The sequence below is a fragment of the Paroedura picta genome, chromosome 18 (assembly GCF_049243985.1).
Source record: "Paroedura picta isolate Pp20150507F chromosome 18, Ppicta_v3.0, whole genome shotgun sequence".
Classification (NCBI taxonomy): domain Eukaryota; kingdom Metazoa; phylum Chordata; class Lepidosauria; order Squamata; family Gekkonidae; genus Paroedura; species Paroedura picta.
Window position 1 is genome coordinate 10,873,104 of NC_135386.1, and position 24,044 is coordinate 10,897,147.

The window sequence follows — 24,044 nt, forward strand, 5'->3', positions numbered from 1 at the left end:
GATTAACTTGGTGTTGGCAGTCTTAGCAGAGTGGCTCCAGGCTAAATATGTCCTCTTCTTATCTGTGTCAAACTACTTGAAAGCATGAGGGACATAATTTTACAGAGTACTGTTGTGCATTCAGAGGGGAAAGGCCAGGCAGCAGCGTGAATCACAAGCAAAAGAGCAGGTGGCCGTAAAGCTTTGCAGCTAATTTGTGGTGACGGATGCTTGGCCAGTTGCCAGAGGAACTGATTCACAGGGTGTAATAAACGGCGAGGGTAGGAAGATACAAGCCCATCTGGGCTAGGAAGGGGAGGAGGACAAACAAGTGGCTGCCAGCCTGTGTTAGCATCATTCAAAATAGCCGCCAAAATGCTTTGCTCGGGCTTGAGGTGTAGGGGAGAATGTAAAGAAAGCCTGCCCCATTGGGTTTGTTCTGGTCTCAATAGATCACATGTTCTTTGCATGCTTTTGTTGGTATTAGATGTGACTTCTAACAAAAATACCAAAGAAACCACTCAAGGTGAAACTTATTTCATTTGGTAAACGTTCTAAAGAAAGCCCCAGCACATGAAAAAATAATGGTTATGTGTAAAAACCACACGGCCGGTTGAGATGGGCAATAGGTGAGAACAGTTTTTCCAATACCTGACATCTTCTGACAGGAGAATACCAGGAATTGAGTGGCCCTTATACACGTTCCCCGATTCTCAGTTGTCAGAAAAATAAAGACTTTGTTCAGTTTGTGGAAAGCTTTGCATGCTCTGAAATGCATGTAGGAGGGGCTCTCAGTGCCCCAGGGGTGACCTTTCCCTGCCCCAGCAGAATGACTGGGACAGGATCCCCCCCCACCCCATGTGTCCCCCAGCCAGTGTTTGAAAGAGGCTAAGTAGCTGTGGTCCTGGTGGGAGAGGGGCTTTGCGGTGTGGCCAGTACCCACTGTGATGAGGAGGCCTTGATGTACCTCAGCCCCGGGATAGGGACCACTCCCTTTGGAAGGACTTTCTGATTCCAAGTGATCTCCTCACGACAGGCATAAGTTCCCCTGAAGAAAACAGCAGCTTTGAAAAGGGCATTCAATGGCATTTATCTATTGATTTCCAAAAGCCCACAGAGTCCTTGTTCTTGACAGATCTAATGATAGATGCCCAATTCTCATGGACTGCTGCTTTCTTTTTGTTCCTTAAAAGAGTTTTGTAGCCTCTCTTTTTTTCTATAACTTCAAATTTAGCAAGGTGAGATGGCTTAGCTTTGAAAGCAGCAAAGGATAAAAGAAGATCTTTCTTAGCATTTATACAATCCTGATCAAACCACTTTCTTGAGGGTACCTTTACAGCAGTGGAGGTTGAGCCAGGCCTAGATAGTAGTGGTTTCAGAGTCTGGGTGAGTTCGTTATATACCTTAAGGATGTCAAAACTGTTGTCTAATTTTCCTAAAAATTTTCCTGACTGTCAAAATGCTGTATTAATGTTTTGTGCCTTTGTTAACTCCCTGATGCCGAATGTCCTGTTAAAACGCTGTAATAATGTATGTCTGTAGATACTTTGATGCTGGTCAATGACCGTAATAGATAAATAATAATAATAATATCTATTGATTTCAATTTTATTTTATTTAACTTGTATGACAACCTACCCAGCCAGCTGACTGTGAGCGGTTAACATCATATCGACAAGATCAACAGTCATTCAAAGTTCATTAGACACATTTAAAATCTAAAATAGATATATTTAAAATTTTAGCATCTGGGGTTAAAAACAGCTGCAGCATCCCTCTAGATTTGTCTTCTGATCTTCCGGAGCTGGAGTGTGGTCTGGGGGCCTCCTTTGGACAGGGAAGGTCCTGTAGAGGCTGCTGCTTTACTGGCTTCAACCAAAAGCCTGGTGGAAGATCTCCGTCATGCAGACCCTGTGGAACTGTGCTATTTCCGGCAATATGTTCCTGGGGCTCCTTCGACCAGGTGGGGGCCAAGACATAGCTCAAAGGGGCCAGGGGCCACCAGCTGGTTGGTATTAGTACAGTGAAATGCTGCGGGAGGAATAGATAGAGGGGCGGCCTCTCAGATATGCAGGACCAGGACTGCAGATGGTCTTGTGCGTAAATACTAGAGCCTTAATCCTGATCTGGAGTTCAACTGGGAGTCAGTGCAATTGTCGGAGCACAGGTGGAATCTGTGCCCTTTGGGATGCCCTTCCCCTCTGTTTGCAGTTTAGGCCAGGCCTGTCAGGCTTTTCTTGGCCTGCAGGCATGCCTCAGAGTTGGCGGGAGCCGATGTGGAGGCATGGGCTGGCGGCCTCCATGTCAGGCGGGTAGGAGGGTGGCCTAGTGGCCGGTATGCCCCAGGGTCCATAAAAGGGGGAAGGTGGCAGTTGGGGGGGGGGTGGAGCAAGTGCTCCCCCTCAGAGAAGACACAGGCTGGCTTCCCTAAGCTCTGTAGATAGGAGCCATTGCCTCAGAAGGGTGATGCCAAAGGGCTCCCAGGCACCCCTGGCAGCTCACTCACTTCAGCAGAGGTGTCTGAGGGGCCAGAGACTGCGAAGAAGCAGCAAAATTGTGAAGAAGAAGAGTTGGTTCTTATATGCCGCTTTTCTCTACCCGAAGGACGATCAAAGCAGTTCACAGTTGCCTTCCCTTTCCTCTCCCCACAACAGACACCCTGTGAGGTGGGTGAGGCTGAGAGAGCGCTGATATCACTTCCCGGTCAGAACGGTTTTATCAGTGTGGCGAGCCCAAGGTCACCCAGCTGGCTGCATGTGGGGGAGTGCAGAATCAAACCTGGCATGCCAGATTAGAAGCCTGCACTCCTAACCGCTACACCAATTAGGGCGGGAGTCCTAATCTGATTGGGCAGCCCGTGGGTGGACAGCCAATCAGAGGCCTACAGACATCATGATGGACCTGACTGTCCCATAACCCTTAACATCAACTCCTCCCAGGACCGCTTACCCCTTTTATTTTGACGCTCTTTGTTGCGGATTGTAATCTCTCTCTCTGTTCAGTTCATTCCATTATAGGTTCCAGAGATCTCCTTGAAGCTCACCCAGAATTCCAGTAGAGACCTTGGGCTTCTGGAGTTTGTGCCAGTCAATGGCCTTGTTCGACCCACCATCATGGTCCCTCTGCATCTCTGGGGAAACCAGAAGCAACAGGCATCCCTGTTGTTGTTCTTTGAGGTAGAGTCAGAGTGCAGCCGCATCAGAGCCTGTTTGAGGCCTCTATTTGGCCTCACTGTGAAGCCTGGTTTAGAGATAAAGGGGGAGAAGAGCAAATTCATAGCCAGCCCAGAGCGCAGGTTTACAAAACATCGGAAATGATTTCCTGGGGTTTCTGTAGCTGTATCCAGGCGATTTCCTTTGACAGGGAAAAAACAGAAGATGCCACTCCAGGCTCCCTTTGGTGTAGAAGAACAAAGTGATAGTCAGTTCAAAGTGAAGGTATTGTTCCCATCAAGTAATGATACCTTCACACGCATGCATGCACTGGGCGAAGCAGTGAACTTTTTAGGTAACCCGGTACCTGGCTTTTGTTGAGTCCCATCTCAGAGCTTCTCATGCAAAAGAATCTACATCTGATCTGAAAGCAGTGCTGTCTGTCCTGCCACCTCACACACAGGAGAATTAAGAACCCGGCACATCAGAAAGGCAGAAATCCAGCTTTGCCTCACGCTGCAACACAATGTTTGGACTTCATTTCTGCAGTGACTTCTCATCCCTGCTGGTCTTCTCTTCCTGGAATAGCCTTAAAGCAGATTTTACAGTGCCATCCCCACATTGTTGCGAAAAGCACAGGAAGGTCATCCAGATAAAACCACACAGTCCAGTGTATGCCGTCCTCAGGTACACAGGAACCAAGCTGAAGTTGGACAGCTGTTTGGGGAAAAGGCAAAGTTAACAAACCACGGAAATAGCTTGACACTTTTGTATTTATCTAGCAAGTTTTTAACCCCACTTTCTATTCAGGGTAGCTTGCATGGTTCTCACATTCCTGTTTTATCCGCAGAACAGCCACTACTCTTAGCTTCTGTGTGAAATTTGCACTCGATGTATCTCTAGTATAACGTATGATTTAGACGTAAGTAATCCAAAGTTTGTGAACCTTTTTTTCAGACAGGGATATAAATATATCCCACTATTCTGCTTTTCCCCAAAACTCTACACACACAAGATTGACAAATTAGCAGGTGCTGGCTATTCGACATATCTTGGCACTCTCCTACTAGTCCTTTATTAAAATGAATCATGTGGTTTGTAATTTCTTTAGCCAGGGCAGAAGGAACACTAATTTGAAACTCACCTGCACAAAAGGCCAGTACATCAGCCCGGTCTGGAAGAAAGCAAACAGCAATAATTTTATGATTGTTGATGATCACCACGTAGAAAATAGAGGAAGAATACTTTGGACAACTATAAAACAGGGCCTACTTTAGACACAGTGCACAAAGTGAAGTTTTCCCCTCTGTTTCTTCTAACAATCAGTGTTCGGCAATGAATGAAAGAGAAATTGATTTCTTTTCGTGCAGTGAATAGTTTATTTAAATCCAGAGGGGGACAAGGTGATGGTGAAAAGGCAGGAAGATGATAGAAATCCTTGCAGGACTGCTCTTCTGCTCAAGGGAAATAGAACATGGGGATGTTCAGGGGCAACAGGCCTCTGAATAGTAGTTTTGCTTAGGGAATACAAAGTGGAAAGATTGTTATCTTTGTACCCCATTGATGGGTTCCCCAGAGACATTGTGTTGACAGAGAAACATCAGATCCTGGTCCTGAATCAATAAAACTCTTTTTAGCATCTCAGCTCTCTTTGAATATTTAAAATTCTTAATGAAAGGGAAGCATGCCCAGTAATCCAATTTTTAAAACAGGTGCACAATATCAGCATCAGGTGTTCAGAAAGGAGAGGTGTGGCAACCATAGAATCCCTCCTTAGGCACTGTACAGGTGATGGAAATTCAATCTCAACTATAGGGCAGTGCAGGCTGCCCCTTTAAGAACCAGTAAGTGATACTATGCTGTCTACTTTTAAATACAAGATCAGCACAGTAGGGCAGAAGGATTACATGACACTTGAGATGTTAGCACATTTCCCCAGGTGGGTGAGCAAACGCTTCAAGAAGGAATGATTTACTTGGCTATGGATGAGAAATTACTCTGAAGGAAGTCTTGATTCTACACCTGCAAGGGTTCTTCTGTTCCAAAAGACACTGTTCTCTCTGAGTGTTGCCTAAAGTTACCTGTGGTGGTGGGAGGTCAGTTGAAGGATGTGGAAATGCATTTGCAAACGTACAAAATACTTTTTTTTTTTTAAAAAGAAACTCTTCCCCTACATGGTTGCCTGACATGGATTCCCCTACATCATAACTATTTTATAAATTATTAGGTGTGTGTGTATATATATCCAACTTAACATTTTAACTGTAATCATTACTTTTGCTGTATATACCACAAGCCAGCACAGAAATTCATCAGATATATGTCACATTTTAAAGTCAGCTTGGTGCAGTGGTTAGCAGACTTCTAATCTGGAGAGCCAGTTTGATTCCCCGCTCCTTCCCCACATGCAGCCAGATGGGTGACCTTGGGCTTCTCACAGCACTGATGGAGCTGTTCCAAACGAGCAGGAATATCAGGGCTCTCTCAGCCTCACCCACCTCACAGGGTGTCTGTTGTGGGGAGAGGAAAGGGAAGGCGACTGTAAGTCACTTTGAGACTCCTTCTGGTAGAGAAAAGCGGCATATAAGAACCAACTCTTCTTCAATAATCTCAGGGCTCTCTCAGCCTAACCTACCTCACAGGGTGTCTGTTGTGGGGAGAGGAAAGGGAAGGCAAGTGTAAGCCACTTTGAGACTCCTTTGGGTAAAGAAAAGCGGCCTATAAGAACCAATTCTTCTTCTTCTAAAGAGAAGATGATAAAAAATAAAATTCTTTTTTTTTGCTTCAAATTCTTTATAAAATTTTATATTTAGGTGATTTCTCATTCTACATCTTTCATCATTGACTGGATTTCTTATTCAAGTGGATAGCAGTCTGAAGTAGCACAACAAATTTTCAGCCCAGGGGCACCTTTAAGACAATCAGTCTGAGGAAGTGGGCCTGCACACCTAAGCTCACGCCTTGAACAAATCTCTGCTAGTCTTAAAGGTGTCCCTGGACTCAAATTTTGTTGGACTTCTCATTCTTGCAGCTCCTCCTCCCCTATAGGCCCTGCCAGGGTTTCATATTGGTTAATGAGGCTCTCTTCATTAGGTTATCCTCCTCAGAGGAGCTCTGACACTGGAACTTTGGGGGGCATAAAATTTTTTCAGGGGACTAAAGATGCATTTCAATAAGGGTCTAATTTTCAGGTAATAAAACTGGTGATATATTTACTACTTTGATTCCTATTCTGATTCCTTCCTAGCTTTCATTTTTCTTTACTGCTGTTTACTTCATTTATACCCTGCCTCTGTCCTAAAACATGCCACATTCTTTTTATCCTCACAAAACCCCCGTGAAGTCACCCAGCAAGCTTCCACGGTCCCAGTCTGACACTCTTAACCTCTACGCCAAACTGGCACCTCTGTTTAGTTTAATCTAGTGTGAGCCAGTATGAGGTAGTGGTCACAATACTGTTCAAATCCTCACTTGCTGGGTGACCAAACCTCAACCAAACCTACATAACAGGGCTTTGTAAGTGGCATACAGGTAGATGGAAGAATCCCAAACTCTTTGGAGGATACAAATATGAGAAACAGATTCACACTACTGCAGGATGGAGGACAGACGGGAGAATCTTGGGCTTCCAGATGGTTGCATAATGAAATAATGAAAGTACATAATACACTTTTAGACTCACCTTATATGTATTCCAAAACTTCTGTCTGCAGTCTAAGAAAACGTCTTCTTTCCCTTGAAGTATACTCATCCCTAGTGACAATTTTTAGCACGGTCAGACTACTCAGGACAAATACCTGAAATTTCATTTTTCATTTTTAATACAGAGAGACATTGCTGCAAGGTCAGGCTGGGAGCATGTGACTGACCCAAGGGAGGCTGGGGATTCGAATGTGGCCCTCCAGATACTAGCATGACACACAATGCTAGCTATCTACCAAACTATACAAGCCAATTGGTACACAAGGGATGTTGTCAATTTCATATCTCCTTCCTTGCCTGTGGCTTTTGTAATTTCTCTGTTGCAGATACAAATGCAGATGAAGCACAGTTGCAATGAGGCATGGACAACTGTTACATTGGTATACTGATTTGACATTCTAGTGTCGATTTTATTAACCTCTCCCTGTGGCTGGGAGGGGAGGAAAAGGCTACCATGGGGTGAGGACAGGGTCAGGGAAAATGGCTGACATGTGAGTAGGAATAAAGCTTCCCCTCCCCAAAGCTGTGACAGTACAGGAGACTTTGTAGGAGAGATAGGTATTTTAGTGTATATCAGGTAAAAAGGTTTGGAGGTGGTACTTCCCCATAACAAGCACACACTCGGTTCCCATGGAAATAGGTAACTATATAATTTTGACTTAATTTCCTCAAATCTGCAGAAAGTTGCAAAGAAGAAAGACACATGGCTTGGCTGTGTCTAACCCCTGGCCAGAGCAGTATTTTAAGTGAGAAGGGGCTTTTCTGTGGCCTCCCTGTCAGGCAACTGTTTGGCAGAAGGGGAAAGTCCCCCCCCCACCGTTAAAAGGAATGCCCTGAGGCTCCCCTGCGTTGCTCTTGGAAAGGCCTCCTCCCCTCAGTCAGGGCCTGTCAGAGGCTCCTTCGCAGCAGGCCTGAAGGGAGGGTGGAGGGGGAGCATTCAGCAGCCTCCTGCCAGCTCTGTCAGGGTTCAGCCTCCTGCTAGCTCATGGCAGGACTGCCTTCATCCCCCTTGGCAGCCCTGCTGACCTCCTCTCCCTGCGGTGGTCAGGGGCAGACTGGCAGCCATGTCCCCAGATTGCCCCTGGCTGGGCTGGGTGGGTGGAATTTTGGATTGGATTTTGGTCTGTCCTGGTGAGGTGCCAATCGGAAGGCTTGTCAGTCCGGGGCTAAGGGGCCAATTGTTGCCCCCCCATCCTGGACTGAGCCCACCCCAAGCCCACTTACTGTTTTATTAAGAGGGAACAGATTAGATATTGGGGGGGGGGGAATCTCACAGTGTAGTTCAGCAGTGGAATAGGCTGCCTAAGGAGGTTTGCTGGCAGGGGCTCCTGGGAATTGTAGTCCATGGGCATCTGCAGGGCCGCAGTTTGACTACCCCTGCTTTAGGCTGATCCTGCATTGAGCGGGGCGGGGCATGAATGGGGGAGGGGACTGGATGGCCTGAATGGCCCCTTCCTACTCTTTGATTCTATGAAATTTGGAAAAAATTGACTGATGTGGGCCCTGGTCACACCAAGTGCAACTGGAAAGAGCTTAAGAATACATGACTGGCAATATGCAATGCCTCCCACTCACAGCCAGATATTAATGAAGAAAATCGATCAATGAATCCAGGAGGGGATCCATAATCAGCTCCCCTCTTGTACAGTCCAGTCTTCCTTCATTTATACCCCACCTATCTCTCCACTGGGGAAACAGTCCTGTATGTGTGACCCAGGACTGAAAGAAGGGTGCTCTGCGCATGCTCAAAAGCCACTTGTTCTTTAACACGGCTTCACTGGTTCGAGTCTTGAGCTCTGACATAGCAAAGAAGTTTCTGAATCTGAGCCCTATTTTGGTTGAGCTTCATCTACTGTAAACTCATTTAGAGGACAGCAAAACAAAATCAGAGCCCAGTGGCACCTTTAAGACCAACCAAGATTTATTCAAGGCGTGAGCTCTCCAGTGCAAGCACTCTTCCTCAGAAAGCTCACACCATGAATCAATCTCTGTTGGTCTTAAAGGTGCCAGTGGACTCTGATTTTGTTTGGTTGTGCTGCCTCAGACCAACACGGCTACCCGCTTGAATCTATCGCTTAGAGGAGTCCTGCTCAAATTATTATTAACTAAAATACAAACAAGATCTAGCCAAAAAGAACAGCATAATTTTGTTCCTGGGCTGCTCAGGAATCTAATACTATCCTGTATCTTGCCTGGGCTGGGATGAAGCTGGGGGCTGGTCTGACTTACTCTGTGAGCCAGGGAAAAGTACACAGCATGGAAAGTTTGTAACACTACTGTGTCCCACTCCTTGTGGCAAGAAGAGCAAGGCAGTAATCTCTCAGGGCAGATATGTTTGGCAAAACCTAATCCCCTCAGTACTCAATGGCCCTTGCTCCTAAGCAAGCAACCATAGTATTATGTGGTTTTAGCTTAACAAAACAGGTAGAAATTACAATGGAGAAGCCACTGCAGGAAAATCACAACAGGAGTTGTGAAGCACATTTAACAATTTGTTCCTGATCAGGAAATTGCAATTGGACCAAAATGCAACTTGCCTGGGTTTTCTCAGAGAATACCTGGGAGAGCCCATATCAGGCCTGTTCTGATGCAGGTGCACTGGCTCCTGGATGAATTCCAAATCAGGGTCAAGGTTCTGGTTTTAACCTTCAAGGCCATTTGTAGGCTGAGCCCCATGTAACTGAGGGACTGCCTGCCTGACTATACCCCCCCCCCCCAAAAAAAAAGGGCTTTTCCCTTTAAGGCTTTGGAGAAAGGAAACACCTGGTGCATTAACTGCTGCAATAAATTACACAGGCATGGTGTTAGTAATTGAGACCTTGTTACTGCTGACTTGGATCGCCATATGTGCTGAGCTGTTGGCTGCTTTCAGTTATAACTAAGAAGTTTGGTAATGTATGAAACTGTATGGGCTATTGATACTGGAGATTATATTTAAAAGGTTTTGGTTTGACTGTTGTTATTTCTGCTTATAGATTGCAAAAGAAGGAATTTGGTATTGACCCTACTTAGTAACACAGAAAGAGGTAAGGTTAGATTAATATAATTTTAAAATATAACCTGTATAACCTGTAATATGAACTATTAATTTTGATTGTTTAAGTATTCAGGACTGGCCACGGATGAAAAATGGAAAACAGAATTCCAAATCAGGGTCAAGGTTCTTGGTCTTAACCTTCAAGGCCATTTGCAGGCTGAGCCCCATGTAACTGAGGGACTGTCTGACTGACTGTATACGCAGGGCTTTGTGCTTGGAAAATTTGAACAGGCTGGTGATCCCTGGCCCCCAAGGGGTACATTTGGCTTCAACCAGGGCCCCCTGGTAGAACAAGCTCTCTAAAGAGCTGTGGGCCCTTTTGAGAGCCAGTGCAATTTCAGAGGGCCTGTGAGATAGACCACTTGCACCAGGCATTCGGTTGGGGCCAACAATCCAAGTTGGCCATTTCTACAAGGACTTCCCCCCTTGGGCATATGGATATACTTACAGACAAGGGCTTTGGACACAGGGATAGTAAAGGAAGTTTAGAAAGGGGTTTTAATAATTTTTAAAATTATTTTTAATCTAATGCTTTTTATTATTTTACATTTTGTGTTGCTAACAGCCCCAAGCCAGCTTGCCAGGAGGGGCAGCATAAAAATCCAAAGATACATAATTTTTTTTTATTTCAGCAGATGCTTTTGTGGACTAGAGCCAATTGATGGGTACATCTCTCCCCTCCCCTCATGGCTTCTGTTAGAATAAAAACATGGCTGTCCTTAAGGAAGGCGAGAAGGCCGCATAGCGTAGCCCAGCCTTCTCAGATCTCAGAAGATAAATAGTTAGTATTTGAGTCTATTAAGGCTGACTGAGGCCACAGCAAACCACCTCTGCTTCTGACAGGCCTTGTTGGGGTCGCCACAAGCTGGCTGCAACTTGAAACATTTTAGACACACAAATGCCTCATAAATCATGCAGCATCTTTTACTAGGGACCCCTGAAAAAACTGAGAAGGTTGGGTGTAAGTTTTAGGACTGGGGAGATATTGCTATGCAACCATGAAGCTCACTTTGTGAACGTGAGTCACTTATCTTCCCACAGTCTCTCTCACCACGTTGTTGTAGGGAGCTGCCTGGGAACTCTGGTTCAAATCCCTACTTAAGCATGGAGTTCATCAGCAGGCCCTGGATCTGTCATTCTCTCTCACTCTAGTCCAGGCTTTCTCAACCAGGGTTTCTTGATGGCCCTGGGTTTCCCAAATGGGTGGGAACAGGCTTCCTCGGGAGGTGGTCGGTTCTCCATCTTTGGAGATTTTTAAACAGAGGCTGGATAGCCATCTGACGGAGAGGCTGATTCTGTGGAGGTTCAAGGGGGTGGCAGCTGACAGTGGATGAGCGATAGGGATATGAGTGTCCTGCACAGTGCTGAGGGTTGGACTAGATGACCCAGGAGGTCCCTTCCCATTCTGTTATTCTATGATTCTAGGAGTTATTAAATATTTATCAGGTGATATAGCCATATGTGGACATGTCAACCTGCACCCCCCTCCCAAATGGACAGTGATGGGCTGGGGGGGGTACACAGCTATGCTTCCCACCCATATTATGCATGATCGCACCAGTTCTGGGGTTTCTCGAGCCTGAGGAATGTTTCAGGGGTTTCTCAGTGGTAAAAGGGTTGAGAAAGACTGCTCCCAGCCCCTACCTGGTGGAATAAGCTCCCAAAGGAGGCACCGGCCTTGTTGGAGCTTATCCAGTTCCACAGGGCTTGCAAAACTGAGTTCTTCCATCAGGTTGAGGCCAGCCAGTCAGTAACATCTAAGAACCCCCTCCCCTGCAACATCTGGATCTGGCAATCAACACGGGAGAGCAATTTGGGAGAGGCTTAGAAGCAAGGAATGCCTATGTTGTTTTAGATATTCCAGTAGATTGATTTAAACTCAGTTGATTTTATATTGCTGTACAGTGCCCGCCGGGGAAGGCTGGGTGGAGAGGGGCAGTCTTATAAATCCAATTATAAATAAGAGAAATAAATAAAAATGCGAGAAAGCCCCTAAAAGCCAAGCACAACCGTTCCTGCCCACCCACTCTCAAAACGCTTACCAGACTCGGAGATGGATCCTGGTGAGAAAAGAGTGGGCTCCCCTGCCATACAGCCCCTCCTCCGAAGCTCCCATTTTCGCCATAGAAGCTGATCTCCGCAGTCTGGAGATGGGGTCAATTCCGGTGATCCTCAGGTCCCACCTGGAGGCTGGCATCCCTAAGTGGAACTGCCTGTCTGAGATGGTTGCATTTCCTCCGTCCAGGCCACCTGACATGGTTAGGGCGGAGGGCAAAACACCCAGCCCCCCTACACCAGGGGTAGTCAACCTGTGGTCCTCCAGATGTCCATGGACTACAATTCCAATGAGCCCCTGTCAGCAAATACTGGCAGGGGCTCATGGGAATTGTAGTCCATTGACATCTGGAAGGCCACAGGTTGACTACCTGTACCCCTACCCTACACCAGGTGTAGTCAACCTGTGGTCCTCCAGATGTCCATGGACTACAATTCCCATGAGCCAGCGTTTGCTGGCAGGGGCTCATGGGAATTGTAGTCCATGGACATCTGGAGGACCACAGGTTGACTACCCCTGCCCAACACCACCCTCCTGGGCATGCAAGCGGCAAGCCTACCTGGGCAACTCGCTCTCCTGGGTCCGGCCGACCGCACCCGGGAACCAAAAAGGCCTCGCGCCCTTGCAAGTTGCAACGCCCGCCCCCCTTACTCACCGGTGTAGAAGGCCAGGACCGCCACGGGTGCGCCCAGCAGCTGGTCGCACAGCACCTTGGCCGCCACCGCCCGCGGCGCCCGGCCGGGCAGGAGCCGCTCGAGCGCGCGGAGCCAGACGTAGTTAAAGTTGCCGTGGAAGGTCAGCGCCACCAGCGCCACGTGCCGCGTCTGCCGCCAGTCGGCCGCCGAGCCCGGAGCGCGCCGGAGCCGCTGCTGAGCCGCGTCGCCCGCCGCGAAGAGACCCCCGTAGAGCAGCAGGTTGCACAGCCAGGGCGAGCGGCGCGCCCAGCGGCCCAGCAGCGCCATCGCCTTGCCGGGGCTGCAGGGCTGGCGTCTCCAGGGCGGCTCCTCCTGCTCCTCCACCCCCCCCCCCCCGCCTCTGCCTCCTCTTCACATTCTCCCCATTGTTCCTCCGTTGCTAGGCGAGGTTCAGCTTCCTGGTAATTTCCACGCACGTCAAAACAGCAATGCAACCGCCGGCCGCTGGTCCCTGCTGTCCAGCATCGTGTTTCAGAAAGGGGGCGGGGGAGGAGGAGGAAAAGTCGGATCTGCATAGACAAGAACTCCTCCAAATCCAGGATCAATTTCCAAGCAGGTGACTCTTTTTCACAGCAGGGAGGTAAAATATGTTCTCCCACAGTGGGGGCGGGAAGTCATCCAGAGTGGTTAGGTCACGCCTCTGCTTGGCCAGGTAGGGCAATTGGAGTGCAGATTTCTTGCAGCCACTTAGCCTGACCTTCCAGTTTTAGATTGCCCAACTGCCCAGGTAGGAGATCCCGAGCTCTGCTCCTGATCAATAGAATCCATTGGATTTACAAAATTAAACAGCTGCAAAAAGAACAAGAAGGAGAGTTGGTTCTTATATGCCGCTTTTCTCTACCTGAAGGAGTCTCAAAGCGGCTTACAATCCCCTTCCCTTTCCTCTCCCCACAAGAGACACCCTGTGAGGGAGGGGAGGCTGAGAGAGCCCTGAGATTACTGAAGAAGAACAGTTGGTTCTTATATGCCACTTTTTAACAAGCCGAAATTCTGCTCCTGTAGCCTGAAGAAGATGCCGTTTTTCTCTACCCGAAGGTGTGTTAAAGTGGCTTACAATCCCCTTCCCTTTCCTCTCCCCACAACAGACAGCCTGTGAGGTGGGTGACGCTGAGAGAGCCCTGAGATTACTGAAGAAGAGTTGGTTCTTATATGCTGCTTTTCTCTACCCAAAGGTGTCTCAAAGCGGCTTACAGTTGCCTTCCCTTTCCTCTCCCCACAACAGGCACCCTGTGAGAGAAGTGGGGCTGAGAGCCCTGATATCGCTGCTTGGTCAGAACAGTTTTATCAGTGCCATGGTAAGCCCAAGGTCACCCAGCTGGCTGCACGTGGGGGAGTGCAGAATCGAACCCAGCATGCCAGATTAGAAGTCCGCACTCCTAACCACTACACCAAACTGGCCTCCTAACCACTACACCAAGAGGATATTTTTCTGGCTTTGCCCCACTAGAGAAAAAAAGACTTCAGGTGAGTCTAATGTTTCAATTACCTCTTAATGGCTGCAGACCAAACAGCTGTCAAAGAGGTAGTTCAAGAGGGGCTACGCAGTTATGGGGTTGTGCGGTAGCTTTTTTCACACACCCTGCCCATAGCGCTGCAAAATGATTCATAATTTTTCTCTAACAGAGGCGGAAGAGAGCCCCACGAGTCAGTCATGGACACTTATCCCTTACAGGTTTACTGGAAGTGTGGTTAGGTTTGGGGCCAAATGTCCCCTCATCTCAGCTGTGAAGTTTATTGAGTGATCTTGGGTCAGTCCAATTACCAAGTAGTTGTGAGGACAAATGTGCTTCTCTGAGCTTCTTGTAAAGTGGGGGGGACCAAACGGTGATGATAGACCTCCATCAAATAACGGGGTGTGCCCCCCCCCACTAGAAAACGTGATTCAATGTTCAATTTGAAGATTATCAGAGACTTAAAACATTTAGAAAAGAGCTTTGGAGAGAGGTGTCTGTGGAATTGTCCTGGTCTGATGTCCTTCCTCTCCTCACACCCTATTGTCCATCCCTCAAAAGCCCAGGAGCTTCTCAACATGGAGTTGGCAACCTACCTTGCAGGGCTGTTGTGCAGATAGAAAGGAGATAATAACGTAAACAGCTTGTGTTATTATTATCTCCTTTCTGTCTGCACAACAGCCCTGCAAGGTAGGTTAGACTGAAACTACGTGACTGATCCAAAACCACCCAGTCAGATTGGGATCTGAACCTGGATCTCACACACAGATCTAAGTGTGCCACTCTGGCTTTCACAGGGTGGCTGCTGTTGAACAGTGGTGGGTAGCCAGGCCTAGCAGAATCATGCAAGTCGGGAGGTATCAAGATGCACAGTGGATGCTGCCAGCCTCAGGGCATTTCCACACATCAGAAAAAATGGGTGTTATGCCAGCTGAATGGCATAGCATTATCATGCCTCCAAGCCCCTCCTCACCTTTTTGCTGTGTCGATTTCGTCTGCTGCCTTTTCACGCGTCTCACCTTCCACAGGTGCTGCTGGAAATGGCGGAAGAGAGCAACACGCTTTATACCTGACATTCTTCTGCCTGTCAATCAAGCCAGCCAGCCCGCCCCCAGCACCGATTTTGGAAGGAGAGGTAAGTGAAGGCGTGGGAGTCCGCTCAGTGCTTCCCCTGCCTCCCTCTGCCTCTCGCCCCCCCCAAAAAAACAGTACCCCCGCTAGCTCCCGTTGCATGGAAGCCTGCAGTGGGCTTTTAGTAGTATAAGATAATGCAGGCACAAGGAAAGCATTGTGGTGTAGCAGCTCCATCAGTACAAAAGGGTACCACAAAGAAGACCTTCTGGATAATGGTTGCTTTTTCTTCTGTGCGATGGGGTTTATCTTTTTCTTTCACCAGCCTGGTTGGAGCCCACTCTACCTGAGAATTTGTTCTCAACCCTCTGTTGACGTGACTGATTATGAAATTCGTATTCAGAGTACTTGTGTTACTAAAACCAAGCAAGATCATCCCATGGATCAGAAACCAGACCTCCTGCTTGTGCTATTACATGAGCTACCTTCAGTAGCGAAACGCTGGCAAACAATTTTTGTGTGTGTGTGCTGCTGGACAAGAGTTCCCCAGGATAGATTTTGCCTCTGTGATACAGCCCACATGATTTCTTTATACCAAATGCTCCCAGATGAATTATACTGCCTGCTCTTCCTCCTTGCTGCAAAACCTTGACAAGTATACCCTTTGTCCAGTAGCAGTGCATTTAAAGTGTTGTCTTTGTGTACTATTAAGACTCAGATGCTTATTAAGATTTATTGTATGATTATTTTAATGTATTAATTATTTTGCAAATCATGGAAGGGACCTCCAGGGTCATCTAGTCCAACCCCCTGCCCAATGCAGGATCTCACAACTACCTGCCTACCCACAGTAACCTCAATTTCATGCCCAAGTTATCTCCCTACCAGAAAAGTCCAGCCTGGAGGAAATTCATTGACCACCCCAATTAGCAATTCCCTGAGTATGCAAGGAAGGGCCACGAGAGACAATGGCACGTCCCTTCCTGCCCACCCATTCATACTCGGTGCCTAATAGTCTGTTAGCTATGATTTGTAATAATATCAGACCGGTTCTAATAGTTTTGTCTTTGTGGCTGTTCAAATCCCCCAAAAACCAATGGTCTCTTTTAAAAAATGCAGTGATCTGATAGAACTAAAGAGACATAACCTTCCAAGTGTTTTGTCTCAAGTCGCTAGGATTCTTTTAACACCACGAGATGGGTAGCTGAGTTAGTTTGTCTGATGCAGTAGGAAAGAGAGAGCCCAGCAGCGCTTTCAAGACTAATGGAATTTGTGACAAGGTAGGATTATTCGTTAGTCACTGCTCACTTCTGGAGTCCATGCCTTACGAGGAGAGCTTGAAATAATTTGGTATGTGTAGCCAGGAGAGCCTCTTGTGGCGCAGAGTGGTAAGGCAGCTGACATGCAGTCTGAAAGCATTGCCCATGAGGCTGGGAGTTCAATCCCAGCAGCCGGCTCAAGGTGGACTCAGCCTTCCATCCTTCCGAGGTCGGTAAAATGAGTACCCAGCTTGCTGGGGGGTAAACGGTAATGACTGGGGAAGGCACTGGCAAGGCCACCCTGTATTTTTTAATTAATATATATTTTTTATTTTCATAAAGATATAAATATATAAAAGAGACAGTATAAGTCAGGGGTAGTCAAACTGCAGCCCTCCAGATGTCCATGGACTACAATTCCCAGAAGCCCCTGCCAGCGAATGCTGGCAGGGGCTTCTGGGAATTGTAGTCCATGGACATTTGGAGGGCCGCAGTTTGACTACCCCTGGTATAAGTTGTTAATACAAAGAATGGTAAAAGAAAGTCTTCATTGGTTACATTTACACCCCCTCCATTAGGTGCCTCCTTTTAGTTATGCTTTAAATTTAGATTGGGAGGCAAAGCCATACATTGCAACTGGGAATACCATAGCCTTGACTAGACACACTTTTGTTGTTGGCAGGGTGATTTGTCTGCTTTTTAGGATGCTGTCTAGATTTGCCATAGCTTTCCTCCCCAGGAGCAAGCGTCTTTTAATTTCTTTGCTGCAGTCCCCATCTGCAGTGATCTCGGAGCCCAGGAAAATAAAATCTGTCACTACCTCTATTTCTTCCCCATCTATTTGCCAGGAATTGAGAGGTCCGGATGCCATGATCTTAGCCGGATGCCAGCTTTTGCACTCTCCTCCTTCACCCGCATCAAGAGGCTCTTTAGTTCCTCTTCACTTTCTGCCATTAGAGTGGAATCATATGCATATTTGAGGCTATTGATCATTTATATACAACTAGCAATTAAGCCCACTGTAAAAGAAATACAGCGGGCGCTAGCTGTTCCCAACCGCCCTGGCAGCGCTGCCCGGGCGGGTGGGAAGGGCTGGCCCCCCCAAACTCCCCCCCTTCACCTATGCACCTCCTTGACTAATATATTACATACGGCATTATGTCTCCTAATCCTCATGTCCTGAAGTACCAGACACAGTCCCAAGACATGAGACAATGGCTCATATCTAGCCCCACATTTATGACAACTAATTGCTGATTTGTTCCCCTCTTCCAATAACTTCTCTAGTAGGTACGACGCTACTTCTTAATTTAAGGGACCTAATAAACTGTCTTTCAGACAGCATGTTTAGACCCAAAAGACAACCGTTACTAATCCATTCATCTTTGGAAACCTCTATACCACTTCCTTGACAGACCAATGAACACCCACCTTTCAAATTCCCTGTACCCTCTAGGTCCTATTGGTACAATCTCCATATCAAAGGTATCTGGTATTTCCTTTGCTGCTACTCCTAGTTCCAGCCACAATCCTCTATACCAGGGGTAGTCAAACTGCGGTCCTCCAGATGTCCATGGACTACAATTCCCAGGAGCCCCCTGCCAGCGTTCGCTGGCAGGGGGCTCCTGGGAATTGTAGTCCATGGACATCTGGAGGGCCACAGTTTGACTACCCCTGCTCTATACTTAGTTTGCACACATCCCCTACACGACAAGCCTCTCTAATCACAACAGTGTCAGATTGTGCCATTCTATGGTACCGACCCATTCTTATCTGGGGAACCAATTTTTCCAAGCATCCGATTCCTAAACTGCTATCTCTTAAATTACAATATAGCAAACTATTAGTTGTTGTCTCTGGCAGATGGAGCCAGGTTTTCACTTTGGACCTAATTAAATCATCGATGGTGCTTAATTTGACCTTTCCAGTTTCCATATGATCTAAGCCAAATAATAATCGGGGTATCATATAATCCTGCCGCACAATCTCGAGTCTCTGCGTCTGTTTTAAAAGTACCTTTGAGATTCTTTCCAGCCAAATCCTAACTTTTTAGATACAATCTTCCTGAACGATCCCTCTCCAAGGGTCAATCTATAAACCAAGACATCTTTCCATCCTGCCTGGGTCGATCCATGGGATTACCTCCTTGCCACTTTTCCATCCAATACAATCATTTACTGTGAAAGTCCTTTTTTCCGACTTTAATATAAAATCCACAACATTTCCTGGCTTGTGTTTTCAGACCTGAATTCTTACAAAATGCTTCAACCACCTTTAAATTCCACCTTTCCGTTGTCTCCCAATCTTCGGTCAAAATTGCCAAGTCGTCGGCAAAAGCCGACGCTGAGATATTTATATTTTTTAGCTTAAAGCCATTTCTTATTTTTTCCCAACTCATTTATTAGAGGATCCATGGCAATATTGACCAGGATAGGGACATAGAGCTCCCTATTTCACGCCAACTTCCAACTTTTTCTCTTATCCTCAACCTGAAACTTCGTGGTAGCATGCACGTCGCTGCCCCCCTATTATTGACCCTCCCAACACTATAGTTGCTTTGGCCCAACACTACTGGGATCTGCGTTCCAGGCTGCGTCTCCCTTCTCTCAGCCTCACTCCCTAGCATGATTGTCCTACCCCAAGAGCAGGTCTTATCAATATAACTGAACTACTCTAACTGCCTAAACTCACCGCCCCTTCCAACCCCAAAAAATCCCACCTGCAACCCTCCCAATCTAACCCAGCTAAAGTAGCAACCCAGGTGTTGTGTCAGGGATCTCACTGGACACCAGTGAATGTCTCTCACGCTCCACCCCTTCTTACTAACTAGAAAAATTTAAAAACTCCATTCCACCAAGCTCTGGAATAAAAGAAAGAAGAGGAAATTCTCTTTTTGGCCACAAGGGGGTGTAAGTTGGCCGTCTCCTCTCCTTGGCAAATTGCAGCCAGTCCAGCCACTCCTGGATCGGTCTCACGAAAAGGCACCCAGACACTTGTGGTCCATCCCAGCCAGCAGTCCTCTCTTCCACTCTGCCCCAGCTGGGGGAGTCTATTAGCTCCACACAGGTCACAATTTCCCACCAATTTTCCAACCAATACAGCCATTTACTATGAAGGTCTTATTTCTGGCTTTAATGTAGAATCCAAAACATTTCCTGGCTTGTGTTTTTAGACCTGAGACCTTGCAAAATGCTTCAACCACCTTTAGATTCCTTTCCATTCCCTCCCAATCTTCGCTCAGAATTGCCAAGTCGTCGGCAAAAGCCAGCGCTGAAATATTTTTACTATTTTTTAGCTTAAAGCCTTTTTTTTATTTTTTCCAATTCGTTTATTAAAGGATCCATGGCAATATTGAACAAGATAGGGGACATAGGATCTCCCTGTTTTACACCAACTTCCAACTTAATGGGGCCTGTTCTCCTATCTCCAACCTGGAATTCTGTAGTAGCATTCACAGAAGAACTACTTATAAGTCTATTTGCTTATCTAATCTCCAACTCCTTAAGGCCCGTTTGACATGGTCATGTGACACTGTGTCAAATGCCTTAGCTATATCGATAAACACAATCCCAAGACTAGCTCCACCTCTTTTACTTTCTTTAATCACCTTACGTAAGACCTCTAAGTTTTCGGAACAGCCTGGAGCTGAAATAAAACCTCTTTGTCTAGGGTTGATAATACAGGCAGCCTGCAACCTTGAGGTGATAATCCTCGAAAACAATTGCAGCATTACTGACCCAATTGTCAGCGGTCTCCAATTCCCGATTTCTTTTAACTCTTCCTCTTCTTCACACTTAGGAATCAAAATCGACCTACACTGCTTAACCACTGGGGGAATAAAACCTGTAACTAACCATACATTAAAGATCTCACTTAATCGACTTCCCCCAGGATCCATCCTCTTCAAATCACCCACACTAATACCATCCAAGCCAGCTGCACTTTTCTCTTTCATACCATCCCTATGTTTCTTCACCTCCTCCTCAGATATTAAATTTTCAAAATAACCTCCTCAGATATTAAATCTTCAAAATAACTATTATCTGCTGTTCCAAAATGAGAAAACTGTCCCAATCCTCTAAACACACCTTTACTCTCCCATTTCTTTCTATAAGCAAATGATTACGCCATCGCTGTTGCCATTACTGTAAATTATTGGTTTTTATTGTCATTTTATGGTTTTAGGGGACGGGGTTATGTAAGCCGCCTCGAGCCTTCGGGGGGAGGCGGGGTATAAATATAAATATAATAATAATAATAACAATCTTCAATTTCCTCCATACTGATTCTGCATTGACAACCCATGGTACCATCCAAAACAAATTTGACCGCCTTCATCTTATCCTTCTTAAACATCTCTTGCAATTTCTTATAACTAAATTTCTTTCGAGCTCTTCTTTTCATCCAACCTTTCTTCTTATTCCAAAATCTACCTTTTTTTCTTCCTTCTCCTATTATTCTTTACTCTACCAACTTTTGGATCTCCAAGAAATTGTATCATAAAGTCAAATGTTAAATCTTCAACTAGTCCTTCTATATTATCATCACTATCCAAGCGGGCCTGCAATACTTTTCTCACTTTCTCAGATAATTCATCAAAACACACCATGTTGTTAACCTTTGATCTATGTATCCTTTCCAGTACTCCAGTTTCCTCTAAACTCTCCGTATGCTGAACTACCAATGCTCCTTCATCATCTTTCACCATCTTGTTCGTCTTGGTTCCTAATTCCTTACTAATCAACATGTTGATACATCTCTCACCTTTAAACTTCCTTTCTAAATCGTTCAATTTTTCAACTTCCTCCTTAGTCCAACATACCTTATGAGCACCTCTTTCCTATCTTCTTACCTTCTTCAATTCTCTCTCTGTTTCTAACATCTGGATGTTTAAACCTTTTATGTTGCGATAATCCTATCTGAGTATCAAAAGCCGATTCACAACTTTCACACTTAAATTGCTTGACATTCTTATCTAGCTCTTTTGTACTTACCACAATGGACCAGTACCGACATTGCCTTATCTTTCTTGTACTCACATTTCTTACATTTGAACATCACCTTCGAATCTCCATGTACCGACCTAATATGTGACTCTATCTAGGCTTTCCAAAAACATCATTACATAACGGACATGCTGGACATTCTGCTGGAACTTCTATTGCTATATCTCCTATTTCTAAACCCAAAATTTATTCATCTACAACCTTCTCTTTCACTACTCCATCCATATCACTTCCACCAATAGGTCCTCCAAGCTCCCCTGGCGTAGACGAGTTCAAGAACTCAGTTGCCAGAAGCCTGAACACCACCTTCAGCCTCTACTACCCCTTCCATAACTTTCATCACTTCTATCCATCAATCATAGATTTCTCTTCCCTTTCATCCTTCTTAATCTCTTCTACCACACCCACACAAACTTCATCCTTCCTAGCCTTGTCAAATCCGGTTGTAATGGTCTCTTTCTCGTAAAGATCCGTCTTTTCCCATCCATCAACGGTTTCACTGAGCTCCCCTGGCATAGACTAGTTCAAGAACTTAGAGTAACTTAAAGGTCTGGGTACTAACCAATCTTTTAGGCATAACCAACTTGTGTAGGTATAGTTGTCATACATAATCATCTTTCCACCACTTGAGGGAAGATGTGGAGCCCCAAATATAATAATAGGGGCAACAGGGACCACACAAATTAAATGCTCCTCCACCATGATCTAAAGCGACATCTCCTGCCATATCATCTTCCAACAATATAAACAGTCACTAATCAATGGAACAAGCACAAATCTATGGGCACCTAGTCGAGTTTTTGGACGGAGATAGTAAGGATTGCGAGTCTCTTGTGGCGCAGAGTGGTAAGGCAGCAGAAATGTTGTCTGAAAGCTCTGCACATGAGGCTGGGAGTTCAGTCCCAGCAGCCAGCTCAAGGTCGACTCAGCCTTCCATCCTTCCGAGGTCGGTAAAATGAGTACCCAGTTTGCCAGTTCTAAGTCAGCTGCTAGGTGCTGGCCGAGGCAGAACTCCGGCCCGTCTCCGCAGTGGGGGAAGGCCGGGCGACACCCGCCACAGCTGTCACTGCAGCCCCCAGGCTGGGAGGGGGGGTGTAGGTGCCTCTTCCAGCCACGGTTCATGCACAGCTCTCATGTCTCTTCATCGTCCCATACTGGAGTCAAGCTCAACAGGGTCTTCATTTCCAGCTGATTCTGCCAAGCCCGTTCCCTTGGCTGTGGTTTCGCTAAATAGTAGATAGGGACAGCGGGAATCTTGTTCATCCATTCATGCATGTCACTAATTAGATGATGAGGCTTTTGGCTATTTTGACTCTTTCGAGTTAAGGGTGCTGGTCAGGCACCGATGGCCCAACCATCTTACGTCAAAGACCATTTGTCAAATCCAGAGTGATGACTGCATGACCATGATCTTTCGCATTTGATGGAATATGCGATATCCAGTAAGTAATCATTACAAAATACCCACTGGTTGGCTTGTCCGCATCAAAAATATTAGAACAATATGAAATAGTAAGGAAATTACCTTTAATAAAATATATGTAAATTTACTAAAAAAGAATATAATAAAGATGCTATATACAGCTATATACAGTTTAGACAAGTCGAATTTAAAATCCCAAAATGACGACTAGGTAACCGCAAGTATCTGCTACTCTGTACATGTCACCTGTCCCGGTTCCCACTCATAAAAGAGTGAACCATATATACTGAGCCAGTAAGCGTACAAATACTCATATTTCTAGCTACAGACATCATAATATTCTTAGGGATCTCCAAAGTTTTCAAAAGTTTATGATTAAAGGTTGGCCATTTACCCCTAGCACCTACAGGGCAGCCTTAGAATTCAACTAATTGTACTCCGGTCAAGTCTCTAATCTGTCTTTCCAGGCCTTTATAATAGTCTACTTTACTTTTGGCCGCCTCACTGAGACCATCTCTTTTATATTCATATCTAACCGTTACATCTACTACTACAGCTCTTCCCTGTTTAACAAACACTAGGTCCGACTTCCTCAGTTCACCTTTCATTGTCCTAAGGTGGGGCTCATGATGTACCACCCAATTCCTTTTGTGAGCTTCTTTAACCAATAAACAACAAACATCGTTATGTCTTTTTGATCCTCATGTCCTGTAAACTCGCACATTGGCCCAAAATATGAGACAGACTCATATTTGGCCCCACACTGTCGACAACTTCTGATTGCTATTCTACAACCTCTACCAATAAATTCCCTTGTTGGAATAACATTACATCTCAATTTTAATGCTGTTATGAATTGTCTCTCTGCTAACCTATTACGACTCAAAAGCCAACCGTTGCTAACCACGTCATTCCTAAAGAGGTTAATTCCACTTCCCTGACATACCAATGAACTCCATCTTTCAAATTCTATCTCCTTGTAACCTCTTGGTCTTACAGGTACAAGGTTTTTCATCAAACCTTCCTTACCACTTTTGTCCCTAATTTCTGATTGAGAAAAAATGTCAGGGATTTCATCTCTCAAACCACCTAATTCTAACCATAATCTTTCATGTTTCTCTTTGATGTTTCCTACCAAACAAGCCGCTCTGATCACCTCATCCTTAGCTTGAGCCATTCTATGGTATCTTCCAATTCCCATTGTCGGAACAAG

The 24,044-nt window shown here is 45.9% G+C and overlaps 1 protein-coding gene and 1 long non-coding RNA gene across 6 annotated transcripts; one reads left to right on the forward strand and one right to left on the reverse strand.

Moving 5' to 3' along the window:
- Positions 1-1,575: 1,575 nt before the first annotated feature.
- Positions 1,576-13,163, reverse strand: MPV17L (MPV17 mitochondrial inner membrane protein like). Of its 4 annotated transcripts, XM_077317722.1 has the most exons (5): positions 12,582-13,159; positions 11,913-12,069; positions 6,814-6,884; positions 4,276-4,305; positions 1,576-3,848 (listed from the first exon to the last, which is right to left on the reverse strand). In XM_077317722.1, the coding sequence occupies exons 1-3, from the start codon at positions 12,886-12,888 to the stop codon at positions 6,815-6,817; spliced, it is 534 nt and encodes a 177-aa protein (XP_077173837.1). In that variant the 5' UTR covers positions 12,889-13,159; the 3' UTR covers positions 1,576-3,848; positions 4,276-4,305; position 6,814. The 4 variants fall into 4 exon arrangements, with proteins under 4 accessions (XP_077173837.1, XP_077173835.1, XP_077173836.1 ...); XM_077317720.1 differs by lacking the exon at positions 11,913-12,069 and having other exon boundaries at positions 12,582-12,965; XM_077317723.1 differs by lacking the exon at positions 4,276-4,305 and having other exon boundaries at positions 3,709-3,848; positions 12,582-13,163.
- On the forward strand, positions 9,685-15,815 carry LOC143827808 (uncharacterized). 2 transcript variants are annotated; one of them, XR_013227410.1, is made up of 5 exons: positions 9,685-9,723; positions 9,809-9,859; positions 13,844-14,085; positions 15,101-15,207; positions 15,469-15,815. It is a non-coding gene; the product is annotated as an uncharacterized LOC143827808 (long non-coding RNA). The 2 variants fall into 2 exon arrangements; XR_013227411.1 differs by lacking the exon at positions 13,844-14,085 and having other exon boundaries at positions 9,700-9,723.
- The last annotated feature ends 8,229 nt before the right edge of the window (positions 15,816-24,044 follow it).